Genomic DNA, 16,090 nt, shown 5'->3' on the forward strand with positions numbered 1-16,090 from the left:
GACGAACGGAAACTTTTCCTTTAATCCACGATAATTCCGTTTAATGCTGAAAGTGACTATAACCTGACAAAAAAGTCTATTTCCTCAACTAAAAAAAATATTTGTGCATGAGTAAATATTCTTTGCATACATGGCATTTTATAGTTTATGTATTGAAAGAGTATTTAGATTGAGTAACAATAATACATGTACTATTTTATATATTTAGTAGAAAGAGACAGGCAGACTAAGATCCTTGAAAAAAATAATAATCAAATATATTTGTAGGAAAGAGTCAGGCCTTAAAAAACATTAAAGAAAACCAGACTGACGTTTTCAATAGGTATGATAGGTTGTATAGGAAAAGGAGTTACCTCCCTTGCAAAGTTGTTGGTTTATTTTTGTGTTTTATCAGGCCTTATGTCGTAATATTTACAACTTAATGATCACATTACATACAAATTGATGTTATAGAAGTGAATTTTATTTGTATTTGGGTATTTTTTTTTGTGTATTTGAGTATATTTGAGTGTATTTGAGTAAAAAGTCAATACCCTATTTACATTTCTGTTATTTGTCAAACCTTGAACTCTTATGATAGTTGCAAAAAATGCGGAGCAAATAGCTGCAGATATCCGCAGCACCAGGGAATTTTCATGATCGATAATTTAAATACACACATGTATTCCGAAAATGTATGCAACATACACTTTTTCAAACAATATGCCGGCACACTCGCACCGTTTGTTTTACCGATGAATTCATCTTTCTAATGAATAAATCTGCATAAGATCAAGATAAGGTGGGTAAATGCTCTTAGAAACACTTAAAAATTTTTTTTAATGTTTATTAAACAGAATAAACCACCATCTGATACCGGTTAGTAATTTTGAGATTTGCTCTGCATTGTTTGCAACTATCAAAAAGACTTCAAGGCTAGACAAATTACAAAAATGTAAATTTCTGATAATAAACGTAAAAAATCACGATATGAACCTTCAAAGTCTTATATTATAGGACTAGTATTTACCAGTGTTACATATATATATATATTATTCAGTGCGTACATCCCATTTCATATATATATCATTTGTAACAAATCTCTTTGGCCTAATGATGACATTTGCTAATATTTACATTTACACTACTGCAGCCCCACTATATAACTTAACCAAGCTCACTTGAAGGTTACGAGTCCATAACTTCCTAATCTTGATTATGACGTCATTATTACAGTGACGTCATAATTGTAACGTCGGCGATAACAAAAGATGGCTGTTGAAAAGGCTGTTCCGTCTTTGACGATAATAATTTGTTCATTCATCTTAGAAGCAAAATTCCTGGATATAGTCTTTAAAAATCGTTGCCAAATGTAAATATAAGCATCATTGAACTGCTTTCATTTGGAAGTTATGGGCTGATAAATGCCAACTGGACAAAGGCACATTCAACATGAAGCGCTAGCACGCTTCATTAAATTTGCCTTTGTCAAGTTGGCGTTCATCAGCCCATAACTTCCAACTGAAAGCAGTTCAATTCTTAAATAATCATAACTAGGCTGGAGAAAGTGATTTACTAGTCTTGTTTTGAAAGAAGAGATAGTGTTGCTTGCAGTCAATGGCAATAAACTAGATGTAACAGGAAAGAGTGTATTGTACCTAAACAGGGAATCAGACCCTGGATCCTCGTCTTACATGTACAGTATATATATTGATCCACTGCTTTACCGACTGAGTTAAATGGTAAAGTCTCCCTATATATATATCTAGCATAAAACTAAAAGGCCGCCTTATCCATCATGTACTCTCTTTTTTGATATAAATAAAAAAAACTACCACATTTCTTTCTAATATATATATATGTCTATATGTAACATACTGTTATATAATTAGGAGCAATGGGATAGCTTATAGAGAGAGAGCGAGAGGAACACAAATAATTAATATATGTCCATGGTCTGTTGCTAATAGTTAGGTGATTTGCTAGAATCAATTGAAGCCATGGTGGAAAATTAAAAGCTATTTGTAGAAATGTGTCCTTGATTGGATTATATACAATTCCACATGTACAAACCTCAGATGTTTTCCACATTTATGAATTCAGTGCATGTTATGGATTCAGTGATTATCTAGGTGACAGTTATCAATTTAGTAATTGGTTCTTAATCTGTTATCACTGTTAAGCAAGTACCATTAGCAAATTTTGTCAACGGTACATAAACATTTTTTAGTTCTGATTTGCATTTTCCGCAGGAGTTATTACCCCTGCAATTTAGTTCTCATTGTTAGGAAGATAGCGTTCCAGCATGAGACGTATATAGGGCTAGAATCATAGGCAAGCTGCTGTTATGATGATGTTGGCCCATTTATACTGTATGCTGGCGCATGGGCTGCAATGCTGCAACAAGAAATCTTAATATGTACCGTATTTGACCTAATAAGGGCACAGGTAATTGACAGTGGGGGTGCCCTTATTAATATTAGTTATTCTGAAGTTTTATGAAACAGACTATACCTTATAGCAGACTACCCAAGGCTGTGGAAACGGTAAAATATTCAGTCATAAAAATATTCCAGATGAAGATATCTATTCATTATCAATTATTAAGCTTAAACATCACTTGAATATTCCTGTAAACTTGCAATTGTAAACCATGCCAACTGATCTTTAGACCAGAGAACGTGTGTTCCACCATTTATGTTCAAATGGAACTCTTGTGTTCTATTTATAGACAGGTGATTTCCCAGATCATATCAGACATCGTTTTCTTTGACCTAATAATTGATTTACAATGTCTTTTACTAGCTTTCTTTTCTGAACAAAAGTTATTTATCAACAAGAATGAAGTCTTTCACTTTATCTTCAAATAAAGATGGGAAGTTATTATTTGTATGTGTTTAGTTTCGGGTGCTCTTTGCACTGACATCTGTAGGAATAGACAAAATGTGGCGAAAACTTGTGTTCCAGTTAATTTGCTGAAGAAAATTGAACACATAATATAAAGTAGCAAAACTTTTCACATGAATTATTATACATGTATATATATATAATTACTTTTGAACACCATTTTGACACTCGGTCAAAGATTTATTTCCTTGAAAAACGGTAGGGGCCCCTTATTAGGTCAAATATGGTATGTCAAATATCTATGGATGGGAGGAATAAACATCCATTATATAATTATACTTTTTATATTTTTTACGTGTGTATCAAGATATACTTGATTCTCTCAATATCTGTTTGTCAGATCTAGATGTCTAACTATATTTTAAGTAACACCGTCGTTGAAGATGTGTTACACAAATTTGAAATGCATCAAACTGAAGGTTTATTATGTGTCAGAGAATATATGCCTAATCGATCGGAAGGTCAGGATATTTTACCTGGATATTGTCGGCATATATATATATATATATATATGTTATCTTGATCGCTGTGAAAACAGAAGAGGTAATTTATTGCACAAATAAAGTCAATCCCTCCCTAAATTATAATTTTTAACTGCACCATTATTTAAGTTTTACTTTGTTCCTGTATCATGTACTGTATTCACAGTATATATATTGTTCTAATCAGAAGAGTATTTTATATCCTTTTGTGAAAAGCTCATAACGCAAGAGGACAATAACTTGGAAATTGCTTTGTAAAGTCAAATGGTGTACCATGCATGTTACAACTTCAAAATTTTGATTAAACTTTGAATAATTAATATTGTGATTGAGAAATTCATTATTTTGTAAAATCAGCCCTATCCTGATTTTTTTTCTGCTTTGCTGATTCCAGCAGAATTCCTGAATTCGAGTTCACTATAGTAATTTATAATCACTTATCAAGTTTGTCCATCCTTCATAAGCTTGCATTTTTGTGTACAATATATCTCATGATCCCCAGGGGCCCTGGACAGATAGAAAGTTCATGTTCACATCACACCCTCAAGGTGCAAGATTTTAGTGAGCCAGGGCTCTCAGATCTGTTCACATCTGATTAGATTTTGGTGGTCAATTCAAGGTCAAAGGTCATTATACTTGACGACTTTTAGAATAAAAAAAGGGCTTGTGTACATGATCTCTCTTTAACCTATGGACTGATAATTTACTTCCACATAATATTTCAGCATGAAATTCTACACCTGATTAGATTTTGTTGTGATCATCTATCAAAGGTTAAAGGTCAAAGGCCTCACTGGACCATGCATGGCCACTTTCAAAATAAAAGGTTTCTGCACAATATATCATAATCTAATTTTTCTCAAGGATATCTTTGTTTAATTGATGAGGGAAGTGGATGGTATCTATGAGAGCCCCTGCTCACTAAAATTCTTACTACAAAGGGTATGTTCCAAGCTTAAAAAAAAGAGCAAGGCCATAATTGCTTGATGAATATCCATAAGAATGGGGACATTTTCTAGTTCTGTATATTAGATGTGCACCCCAAACTGTTTTGGTTACTCAGATATTCGTTGAGAAAACATATGCCTACACATTGAATTTCTGTGTGAAAGATTCAGACTTTCAAAATTTCAAGTTACAGAAAGGTTTTTGACCTCCGTTTGTTCAAGCGTTGATAAACAAATTTAAGCCATTTGACTAGCTTATTGATTAAAGTCTGATGGATAAAGTAGAATTCTTATTAAATTATTGACATTATAAGGATGAAATGAAGAAGTCAACTGTAAATTATAAGTTTGTGTTTCAATGAATTCCCTTAACCTATATATATAATATACCTATTCATTTTCATAATCATTTCCCTGGTTACAACATTTACAATATAGTTAGGATGTTGTTTGTTGTAGGATTGAAATGTTACTGCTCTGATTGTTCGGATGGTACATGTGACGCTGGTGAAGGAGGACGATGTGTCACGTCAATTACAAAGATGGGCGGGACTCGGGCAGACAAAATCAGTTACAGGTCGGTAGAGCAAAAACTTTCTTCAAGAATTGGAAAAATATTAATACAAGTCAGAGTATATGTTATATTTATACATAACACCCTTTTTAGCTCGTCTCTTCGAAGAAGAGTGAGAGCTTATGTTGTCACTCCGGAGTCGGCGTTGGTTTTCCAAATGTTAAATTTTTGGTGCAAGTGTTGAAAGGCATAGTAATTTATGGTAATATGGTCCCTGTGGGGGTCAAACTATCCCCTGCCGGAGTTAAACTAAAAGATTTTTTGGAAAAAAAACAACAGATTTTTGAAAATTTTGGGACTTAGAAAATTTTTGCGTTAAGTTTTTGGTGCAAGTGTTGAAAGGTATTAATACATCACTTGATAATTGTACTAGGGTGCTGATAATTGGCAATAGAGTCCCTCTGGGGTTAGACTATCCCCTGCCAGAGTTAAACTAAAAGATTTTTTCTGCGAAAAAAACTGAATATTCAAATTTTTGGACTTAGAATATTTCTGCGTTAAGTTTTTGGTGCAAGTGTTGAAAGGTATTAATACATCACTTTATAATTGTACTAGGGTGCTGATAGTTGGTAATAGACTCCCTCTTGGGTTAAACTATCCCCTGTCGGAGTTAAACTAAAAGATATTTTTGGGAAAAAAAACAGAATTTTCAAATTTTTGGACTTAGAATATTTCTGCGTTAAGTTTTTGGTGCAAGTGTAAAGAGGTTTTAATGCATCACTTTATAATTGTACTAGGGTGCTGATATTTGGCAATAGAGTCCCTATGAAGTAAGACAATCCCTTCCTGGAGTAAAACTTTAAAAAAAAAAAAACAGATTTTTTCTTTTTAAATCTGTGTTTTTTTGTTTTTGTTTTTAAATCTTTGAACTCTGTGTTAAGTTTATATTGTGAGTGTTGAAAGGCATAGTAATACATGGTATTAGGTTCCCTGTGGGGGTTAAACTATCCCTTGCCGGAGTTAAACTGAAATATATTCACTTTATGATTGTACTAGGGTGCTGATATTTGGTAAAGGAGTCCCTATGGAGTTACACTATCCCTTCTTGGGGTGAAACTGAAAATAAAACAATGTGAAAATGCTCACAATAGACAATTTATACCGGTCCACATTTTTCAAGGGAGACAACTCTCATTAGGATAATATTTTGTCAAAAAATTGAAGAAATATGTCCAAAAGCAATTACATTTGTATTTAATATACTCATTTAATCTACAACAGCATATAGCTTGTCTCCCGAATGTTTGTCAATAAATAATTTATATATACAGTCAAACCTGTATTAAGCGGCCACCCAAGGGACCGACAGATATTGGCTGCTTAAGACAGGTGGCTGCTTAAACCAGGTCGGCCAGAAACAGCCTGTTGCCCAATTCTTTTTTCAGAAGTTTATTTAATTGATTATATCATAATGCACTTATTGATATTGATAACAATGTACCATGTACAGTGTATTTTGAAATGAAAACCAACAAAGATAAAAGTTTTGATGAATTTGATGAAAATACCTGGTCATGTGATCATCGCGGATGTCTACTTTCGGACAAAATGGCCGCTTAATACAGGACGATACAACGACTCGGGCAGATTTTTGTGGCCGTTGGCCGCGTTAGACAGGTGACGGCTTATTTAAGGTTCATTATATAGTGTTTTCCATCGGGCGAACCACAGACTGGCCGCTTAACGGAGGTGGCCGCTTATTCAAAGTTAGAGCAGGTTTGACTGTATGTAAATTGGTATGGTTTTGAAAATTGCATGAATTCACAAAACATAATCTGATCAAGTAAACAATATAAATATTATTAATGTAATTTGCAAAACAGCTCTTGTTTAGTAAGGGGAAACAGCCTGTTTTGGCTGTACAGTGCGATAAATATCACCTATGGATAACTCAGGGATGAATACAAAAGACATGCCTGAGCTCAAGAGAGTTGTTGGATATGTTTTATCTTTGATATAAAAAGATCCAATATAGTGTATATGAAGTTACACTTTCAAATATCAATTCATATTACACAGAATACATTCTGTAGCAATTATTGCTGGTGGCCATATATAGCGCTTGGCAAGCCAAACTAAGTGACAGTTTTTCAGACCTGTCAAGTTCTCATGAACAAAATGCAGGTCATTACTCATAAAAATGCAGGTCATAGCAGTCCAATGCAGGTCATTGCGCGTAACAGCATTTCACTTGAAATAAAAACAATAAAACTGAAAAAAAATTATCAACGTGTCATTTAATAAGCATTTCTATGCACACTTCATTCATTTACATGAATGTTTTACGTTGTAAGTTCACTGTTGTAGCTGTTTTTGCCATCTTCAAAACATTGGTGGAAGGTTGATAATCACAGCAATCAGTATTTCATTCCTTCAAAAATATTCATCTAAAATTAAAAGAATTATTTTTATAATTAATTGTGAACCACAAGCATTAAAATTTTCGTTTTTCTATATTATTTTTCAATTCCGGAACTTTTGGTCCGGATTCCGTCTTCATTATTAGTTGCCAAATTGTACTTTCAGCAAGCATAAACAAAGATCGTTTTCACATGTTAAAACCTTTTGCTGTTGTCTTATAAGAATATTTACGCATAGATTGCAGTAAGTTAACTCTGTGCATCACTATTTCATACTTCAGATGCAGTTTCTATTATTTTTATCAGCATAAATGTCCTTAAAATGTCTTTGAACTGAATGTGCCTCTGGCGACCTAGTTTCCTCGGCTTTAGAATTTTCATTTCAGACACGAAAATAAAGAAAACAATAGCTAATTGTTACGTTTTTAATATATTTCAATATATCCAATTCCACTACAATAATTCTTCTGAATCACATATAACACGGGATTCTGGAAATCCAACATGAAAGTTAAGATAGAGACAATATTTTTTTTCATTTGCCCAGGGCAAGTACACCAACATTTTTCACTTGCCCGAACTCAAAAACTACTTGTCCCGGGCGTCGGACAAGTGGATTTTTACACCTCTGATTAGTATTAACACTTACCTGTGCAAGCCTTCGTACACACCATTTTTGTTGTTGTTGGATTATCTGTTCGGTGTCTCAAATTGTGTTCCTACGCGTCAAAGAAAAAATCCAAAAGATATGGTATTAATTTTTAGGAAAACATACATTTTGGTTTTATTCAGTGGCGAAAGTAAGTGTACAAAACAAATATTTGCTATGTTTGTATATTATTTTATTTTCAGTTGTTATTCTGGGTCAATGATACAGAGCCCCAAGGGGCCACAACTCTGCCATCGGTCACGTAACGTACACTTAGGGTACAACTTCTGTTGCCAGGTCGACATGTGTAACACAGGGCCCCTGCCCTCTTTGTATTGTACTAACTGTAGTGAGACCGACCTTGGTGGTAGGTGATCTTCTCTCAACCTTGATCTCCTAAACACCACGCTTTGCACTCAACACAATCATGATACCTGTGATCAATTGATGAGAAAATGTCAGAACATTGCATTCACATACACTGAAGTCTAAAATACCTAGCTGTGGTTTTTCCCCCAAATGCATTTGCCATTACTCACCTTCATCGTGCACTATCATATTACAGCTTCCCAACTGCTAGGTACGTATACTTCAGCACAGGAAGCTTATGCTATAGATATATATATATGCATTTTCACATTGCATATGACTTTTCTGTTAAATTTTACTCTAAATGTAACCAATTTAATATCCTCACAGGTATGGAGTGTAATATTTAGACAAAACTACACAGGTAAATGGAATGTATATTTCAGCAAAACCAAACAGGTAGCTGTATGGATATCTTATTTCAACAAAACCGCAAGGTAAAGAGTGAAATATCTTGCCTACCAGACAAACAAAGATACTCAGTTCCACAGTTTTGACGGTGCCAAAAAATTGATGCGACCAGTGTACATGTTGATCCCATGTAACATCCTGCAGCTGTTACACTTGAAATGCATATACATTTTTTGTACATGTATAAGCATTTCAACCAGGCTGACATTTAAAAATAAATTCAAGAAAAATAATTCGTTATAATTAAGACCTACCTTATTATGTATCAAATCTAAATCAGAAAGTCTCAATATTCAGAAATAAGATTTGAGAAAACTCTGCATTGCCTTACACTTAGAAAAACAAATCCTGTCTTTGGGTTAAGAGTTCTCAGTCTGCATGGAAAATTAACATGGGTTTCTCATTGACCTACCTGAAATTGATTAATGTTTGAGTTATGACTTGTATTTCAGATGTCTGTCCGAAGAAAATATCCCCATCCGAGTGCAGGAGGGGAAGATGCAGGGTGACACCCCACATTGTATGGTGTCTGCCACCAAAAAACATGAGAACTATATTGTCTGCTGTTCCGGCCAAGACCTATGTAACAAGGACCTGAGGCCAACCTATGCACCAGCTACTACAATCACCCCTGGAGGTCAGCGGTCACCCTGTAGTTTTAAAGCATGCAAATGTGTTGATAGCTTTGTCTGTTGTAGCTATATATATAGTGCCTCAGATTTTATAAATCTAATCTTGTTATTTTAATCTTTTCTGTTAATATATACTCTCTTGTTACGGTATGTACTTACATTCATCGCATACATGTTGTTTTCATGAATGTTTAAATTTTCTACCATGGTTTTTTCTCTCAAGTTTGGGATGGGGCCTTTTTGCCTCATTTTGGGAAGAAAATTGGTGAATGGGGAAAGATTTTTTCAGGAGTAAACTGCTAATTTTGGGAATTTGGCCTAAATAGGAAATAATTTTAATTGGGAATGGGGCCCATTATCGGCCCCAAAAGCCCTCAGAAAAAGCCTTGTCTGCTTACCTCTATCATGTTTAGTTTCATTATTTTATATTTCTTTCAAAGCTGTAGCCATTTGTCTGTTTTATGATAACAAATGTACTAATCTTTCATTAACCTACTGTGTTTGGCCTAGTAAGTGCACTTTTTTTGTTTGAATATAATCTGATCTGATGTAGTCTTCACCTGGAGCTGGTTGTAACAGAAGCTACTTTTACAAAATCATCAATTCTAAAACAGTAACCAATATATGGTTAACAAATAAGTTCTACCCATCCTTCAGGGAGTAGAATTTTGCACTAGGGGATCTGGAGGGGGCCTATTGGGGAATATCTTTAGCAACTAACTGTATGACAACTCTGGATCCTGGCCAACACCTCTGACCTATTTCTATATAAAAACGTGCATATTGAGCTCTCACAAGGTTTATGATTATCACTCAACAATTAAAATTGAAATATATTTTTGTGGCAATTTTATGCAGAATATCTGTCTGACCACTTTAAGTTTACCAGTCGGAAATCAGGCATTGGGATATTAATGTTACTGTTTCAAAGATTATTTTTTTTTAAAGTAAAAGAGTTCATTTATTAGACAGAATTAACATCAATTAAACAAAAGGAAAAGATTAGGAGCAACTTTATTTGTTTAATACATTTTAAGAGGGCCCTGCATATTGTAGAGAAAACTTGTGTAGGGTATCACCAGCCTTCTCTATAAGACTAATAAATGCTCCCGTATCCCAAAACCCAAACAATGCAGTGAGTACTCATGTTTCTTGACTGTTTCTGTAGGTTCAGGATAAAAAGAGAAAGCTCTCCGTCACCTCCCGGGATTATATACGAGAGCGCACCTCCTGGTCGTGCACAGAGGGAGCTCCAACCAGGGGAGATATATCTCTCCCTAGATTTTCACTACAATATCAATAGGTAGTCAAGTAGATGAATCACAGCTCAAGGACATTGGTTTCTCTGAGAATCTCTCCAAATGGAGATTTGCATATATAGTGTTTCCCATGTCTGCCCCGTCCGTTACTGCCCTGTCCAGATGCAATGTAATTAGCTAATCTCAGAAACTGCTGTTGCGATCCTCACCAACTGATGTAAAGTGGCAGCAGGCCTCGGGCATTAATGTCTAACAGACATTTTCTAGTCTCTTCTGGGTTTTAATGCAGCCTTTTCTCCCAAGTTTGGGATGGGACCTTTTTTACCTCATTTTGGGAAGAAAATTGGTGAATTGGGAAAGAGTTTTTCAGGAGTTAACTGCTAATTTTGGGAATTTGGCCTAAATAGGGAATAATTTCAGTTGGGAATGAGAACCATTATCGGTCTCAAAAATCCCTTAGAAAAAGCCTTGTTATTAGTAATAGAAATATAGAAATTTGAAAATGGAGTCGAATTTGAAATATAGATGTTCAGCTTCATCTACACTACTTAGTGACTGGGTTCAGATAGAAAAAAGAATTATCAGACAGTCTGACTAAATAACGTTTCAGTGAGGTGTTAATTATATAATTAAAAACAATATTCTAATGGACTTTGATTATCAATCCTCTTTCCCCAGAAACGTAAGGGTTAACGTTGTGCTTATTAGGTTGAATATGGTATACATGTGTGTAATTTTGTTCATGCTTTCTTGACTAATCTTCTTTTTGTTATCAATTTGTAGAAATGCTGAGACATTTTTCTATGCATGGTAAATACTGGAGGACAAACCATATTAATGCTTAAACCCAGTTTTGAAACAATTTGCATTGGAATGCAAAAATATATTATATACATATTATATTTAGTGATCTTACAGTTGCTACAAACTTGATATGTAAGGAATACATTCTTATATTAGTTTTCAGTAATAACTATCATCAATACTATTGTACATGGAATTAATGGTTCATTTCGTGGTTTTGTAGATTATTTTTCACAAAAATTTTAAATTCTTACTAAATTTGGGGTGGTAATAAAAAAAATTATAATCTGAGATCTGCAACCAGTAGTCTTGCTCATATATTGCCAAAATGTACAAATGAAACAAAGATATATAATCAGAGAATTGTTTTTATTGAGATTTGAATATGTGACTATGCACCATGTAAGCAGTAAATATAACACTGCCTCACTTCAGTCACAGCCTTTACTCCCCAATCACAACACTTACAGAACTATTATATATATATTACCAGTGCAATCTGCTTACCTTACTTGTTTTCACCCATTGTGCAACAGGAGATTATTTATTTCAGCTATGTATATACTCTTGTCAGAATGTTGTCAGAGTCTAACTCAGTGTAAAGTGTTACATGTTATAGTTATTGAATGACTAGACGAGTGTATCACGAGATATTTTGGTGGGCGGTTACGAGTTCGCGTAGCGAATGGTGTAACGCCCACCGAAATATCAAGTGTACACGAGTCTAGGACATTCAATAAATGGCTTGTATCATGGCCCGTCAATCGGCTGTCATTAAACTTCTAAAAACCCGGGATTAGCACAACACTAAATATTTAGCAAATAATCATACACATTCTGAAATCTCGTTAAAAAAATGAGTAGTTCCTAGCTAGTATGGGAAGTTATTGGACAACTAAGCTCCGCCTCTTAACTGGGTATTGGGATTTATTGTACACGCAACTTCAAAGGAAAAATAGGTAGACCATGATACAAATATAATTACCCTTTGTCCATTTGAAATTGTATGCCTACTAACAGATTTGGTGAAAAAAACTCTTCCCCTTACCAAAAGCAGTAGTTAAACCATAGTTATATGATATAAGAGATTTTTAAAGGTCTAATTTGGTCCAATACCATTGCTTTGTACACGAACAGGAAAACCATTTTTTTTTTTTTTTTTTTCTAGATTTTGATATTTTGAATTAATATAAGTCCATATACTTTGACAAAAGAATTCATTAAAAACCAATTACTGAACTTTTTATCTAAAACCACATGGTGGCAGCCCATTGACCACCATGCAACACACATGTCATGTCATGATCTGATCGTGATGTCAAAATAGCTTGTTTATCTTCGGATGGTTGAGTGTATAATTACCTATTTCATGTAGTGAAAATATTGTCACCTCATGATGTGTTCATGGCTGTTTCTAATTTTGGAGACGCAATGGTCTAATGGTAGGACGAGGGGCAACATGATCAAAGAGTCACTAGTTTGAGTCCCCACACAGATACTGTGTTGTATCCTTGAACAAGATACTTTACTCTTTGGTGTTCCAGTTGATTCAGCTGTAAAAGTTACTGTAAATGTGAGGGCAGTGTTTGAAATCTTTACATGTGTGTAAGGTGAAATGGCAGCCCCGGCGGCTTTACGTTCTCCAAGCCTAGGGAGTTAAGAAAGACATTATACATATATCTAGTTGTGCATTAATTGCTAATTATAAAGGCTCAATTATCAAAGATCATGATTTGTGAACTGCTTAGAGACTACTTTGTAGCTGTGATATGACAGTATTATATATATTAAGAACTTCAAATTATTATGAATTTTATTTGCATTCAGATATCAGGAAAAAACAATTACATATACAGGTCCCTTTGGCCTGTTGTTTGTCACTTCAGCTAATGATAACTCTTGTGTTACAGATGATGATTCAGAAGCCAAGTTGCAGTTTGGTACAGCAGAGCTCGTCATTCTCATTGCTTGTCCCGTTCTCATTGTGTCCATCCTCTTCATGGTTCTGTTCTTTGCTTACCATCAGTGCCAGCGCAATCGTCGTGGTTACCCACTCAATGATGTGTCACAAGAGACCATGCCATTTGTCCAGCAGGGTCAGTCTAGCAGCACATTGAGGGAAATGATGTATGAGTATTCTGGTTCCGGCTCTGGTAAGTTTTGTATAAGCAAAATATGCCTGTTATTGAATGTGTATATGTTTTAATAGGTAAAGATTGATAAATTTCTATAAAATCTATCAGCTTTGGTTATTCCACATCAAACTTTATTCCTAGTTACATTGAAATAAATACATTAACAGACTACACATGTTTTCTTCTGACATAAGAAGTTATGTTTTATTCAATTGAAGACATCTCATTTTTAAGTGAATTGTGAGAGCTGATAATTTGCAAAACCTACAATTTGTTTGTAATTGACATTGCATCAACACTTAACCATGTCTAAAATGTATGTAGGGTTTTTGCTTTATGTAGGCTATTCGCTTGCTTTTAATTTACATGGAATTTTTATTGGTAGCAGGGTTAGCACGAGCCTTGAGAAAGCCCTGAATTTCACCTTGGGCCTGGAAAAGCCTTGAATGAAGAAATTCATTCTGGGCCTTGAAAAGCCTTGAACGTTGGTTTACAGCCTTGAAAAAGCCTTGCATATTAAGGTTTCATTAGGATAAGTGAAACCCTGGCCACTGATCAATTGGATTCAACTTTGTCTATGCCGCCTCACTTACAGACATTAATAATTACCATGTCAAGTTGTATTTTGATCAAGTGGATGTTATAAGTTGCTTTTTTGTTCTCTTGTTTCCTCTCAAGATGACTTATAAGATGACAGGTAAAATGGGCCTTGGATGATATTTAATTAAGACATTGAAAAAGCCTTGAAATGGCCTTGAATTTGGTTCAACATAATCCATATGAACCCTGGGTAGGTTTTGAGGGGGTGGGGTATCAGAATTTTTTATGGATTTTGAAATTCGCTTTAAACAATACTGACAAAGCAAGACTGACTAAACATGTAACTACACCTATTTTTTGTGTGGAAATGTACAAGATGTGTCCTGAAGATAAATATTCATCTTACATCAGTGAGAAATCTCTCAGTAATACCAAAGAGATTTGAAGTAACCTTTAACCTTCATTCCTATAGGTCTGCCATTACTGGTGCAGCGAACAATTGCTCGGCAAATCCAGGTCCGTGAAACCATTGGCAAGGGCCGTTATGGTGAGGTGTATAGAGGGCGATGGCGAGGAGAGAATGTAGCAGTGAAGATTTTTCCATCTCGAGAGGAGAGGTCCTGGTTCAGGGAAGCCGAGATATACCAGACAGTCATGTTACGCCACGAAAATATTCTTGGCTTTATAGCAGCTGATAACAAAGGTACTATCAGGTCCATCTCATAAAATGTCTTGTTTATTGTAAATTAGAACAGAACTCAAGAAAATAAAGATAAACTGGGAACAGCCAAACTCATCATTGAATGATTGAATGACAAGTTTTGAAGGAGTGTACACCTTGGGCAAAATTAACACTGTGTAATGACGTATGTCCAAAATGTACGTGCTGATTAAAGAATTCTTTGGAACATTGTATGTCAACTAATTAAATTGGAAGAAAAGCTTAAAGAGAACCCTTATTTTCATAAACACAAAGGATAATGTTGCCTTAATGTAAAGATGTTTATCTTTAACACAAAAAGTGAATGAAAATTGTATTTAGCAAGCTTTTAAATATGTCTCCTTTCTTTAACAATGAGTACAAACGACTATGTGCATGTTGACTTATGTTTCTGTACAGACAATGGAACATGGACACAGCTGTGGCTCATTACGGATTACCACGAGTGTGGCTCTCTGTTTGATTACCTCAACCGTACTGTAGTCAGTATCTCCAGCATGCTTAAGTTGTCTCTGTCTGCGTCCTGTGGGCTTGCCCACTTGCACATGGAGATCATAGGAACAGAAGGTGGGCATAGATAACAGCGAGATGCAGAATGATTAATTCTATTTCATCAGCATTGAATGGGTTTAATTTGACATCAGAGTATTTCCATTTAATTGGTTTCTTTGCAAATTTAATTCTGTGTAAATAATTAGTCTTTTTAATTCTAAAGCAGAAGCTTATGAGAAAGAAAATCTTGAAAATTTAGTGTATTTTAGTGTATTAGAACACCAAACTTATTTAAAAGGTGTTACTGCTGATCAGTTTTTGACTGACTGTTTGAATAATTATTTGTTTTCTTCATCAGTACATGCAGGGAAGCCAGCCATAGCCCATAGAGATCTTAAGAGTAAAAACATTCTGGTGAAAAACAATGGTACCTGTTGTATAGCTGATCTAGGTAGGTAAAACCAATGGTACCTGTTGTATAGCTGATCTAGGTAGGTAAAAACAATGGTACCTGTTGTATAGCTGATCTAGGTAGGTAAAAACAATGGTACCTGTTGTATAGCTGATCTAGGTAGGTAAAAACAATGGTACCTGTTGTATAGCTGATCTAGGTAGGTAAAACAATGGTACATGTTGTATAGCTGATCTAGGTAAGTTAAACAATGGTACCTGTTGTATAGCTGATCTAGGTAGGTAAAACAATGGTACATGTTGTATAGCTGATCTAGGTAAGTTAAACAATGGTACCTGTTGTATAGCTGATCTAGGAAGGTAAAAACAATGGTACCTGTTGTATAGCTGATCTAGGTAGGTAAAAACAATGGTACCT

General features: G+C 34.7%; 1 protein-coding gene across 1 annotated transcript in view; it reads left to right on the forward strand.

The window, feature by feature from the left end:
- Window positions 1-16,090, forward strand: part of LOC117317258 (TGF-beta receptor type-1-like) — a 32,036-nt gene that overhangs the window by 6,697 nt on the left and 9,249 nt on the right. Inside the window, exons 2-7 of the mRNA XM_033871992.1 lie at window positions 4,775-4,892; window positions 9,131-9,315; window positions 13,284-13,526; window positions 14,521-14,751; window positions 15,169-15,336; window positions 15,620-15,712. Of these exons, the coding sequence (XP_033727883.1) occupies window positions 4,775-4,892; window positions 9,131-9,315; window positions 13,284-13,526; window positions 14,521-14,751; window positions 15,169-15,336; window positions 15,620-15,712 (1,038 nt within the window). The remainder of the gene's footprint in view (window positions 1-4,774; window positions 4,893-9,130; window positions 9,316-13,283; window positions 13,527-14,520; window positions 14,752-15,168; window positions 15,337-15,619; window positions 15,713-16,090) is intronic.

The sequence above is a fragment of the Pecten maximus genome, chromosome 19, assembly GCF_902652985.1.
Source record: "Pecten maximus chromosome 19, xPecMax1.1, whole genome shotgun sequence".
In the NCBI taxonomy this organism is placed as follows: Eukaryota; Metazoa; Mollusca; class Bivalvia; order Pectinida; family Pectinidae; genus Pecten; species Pecten maximus.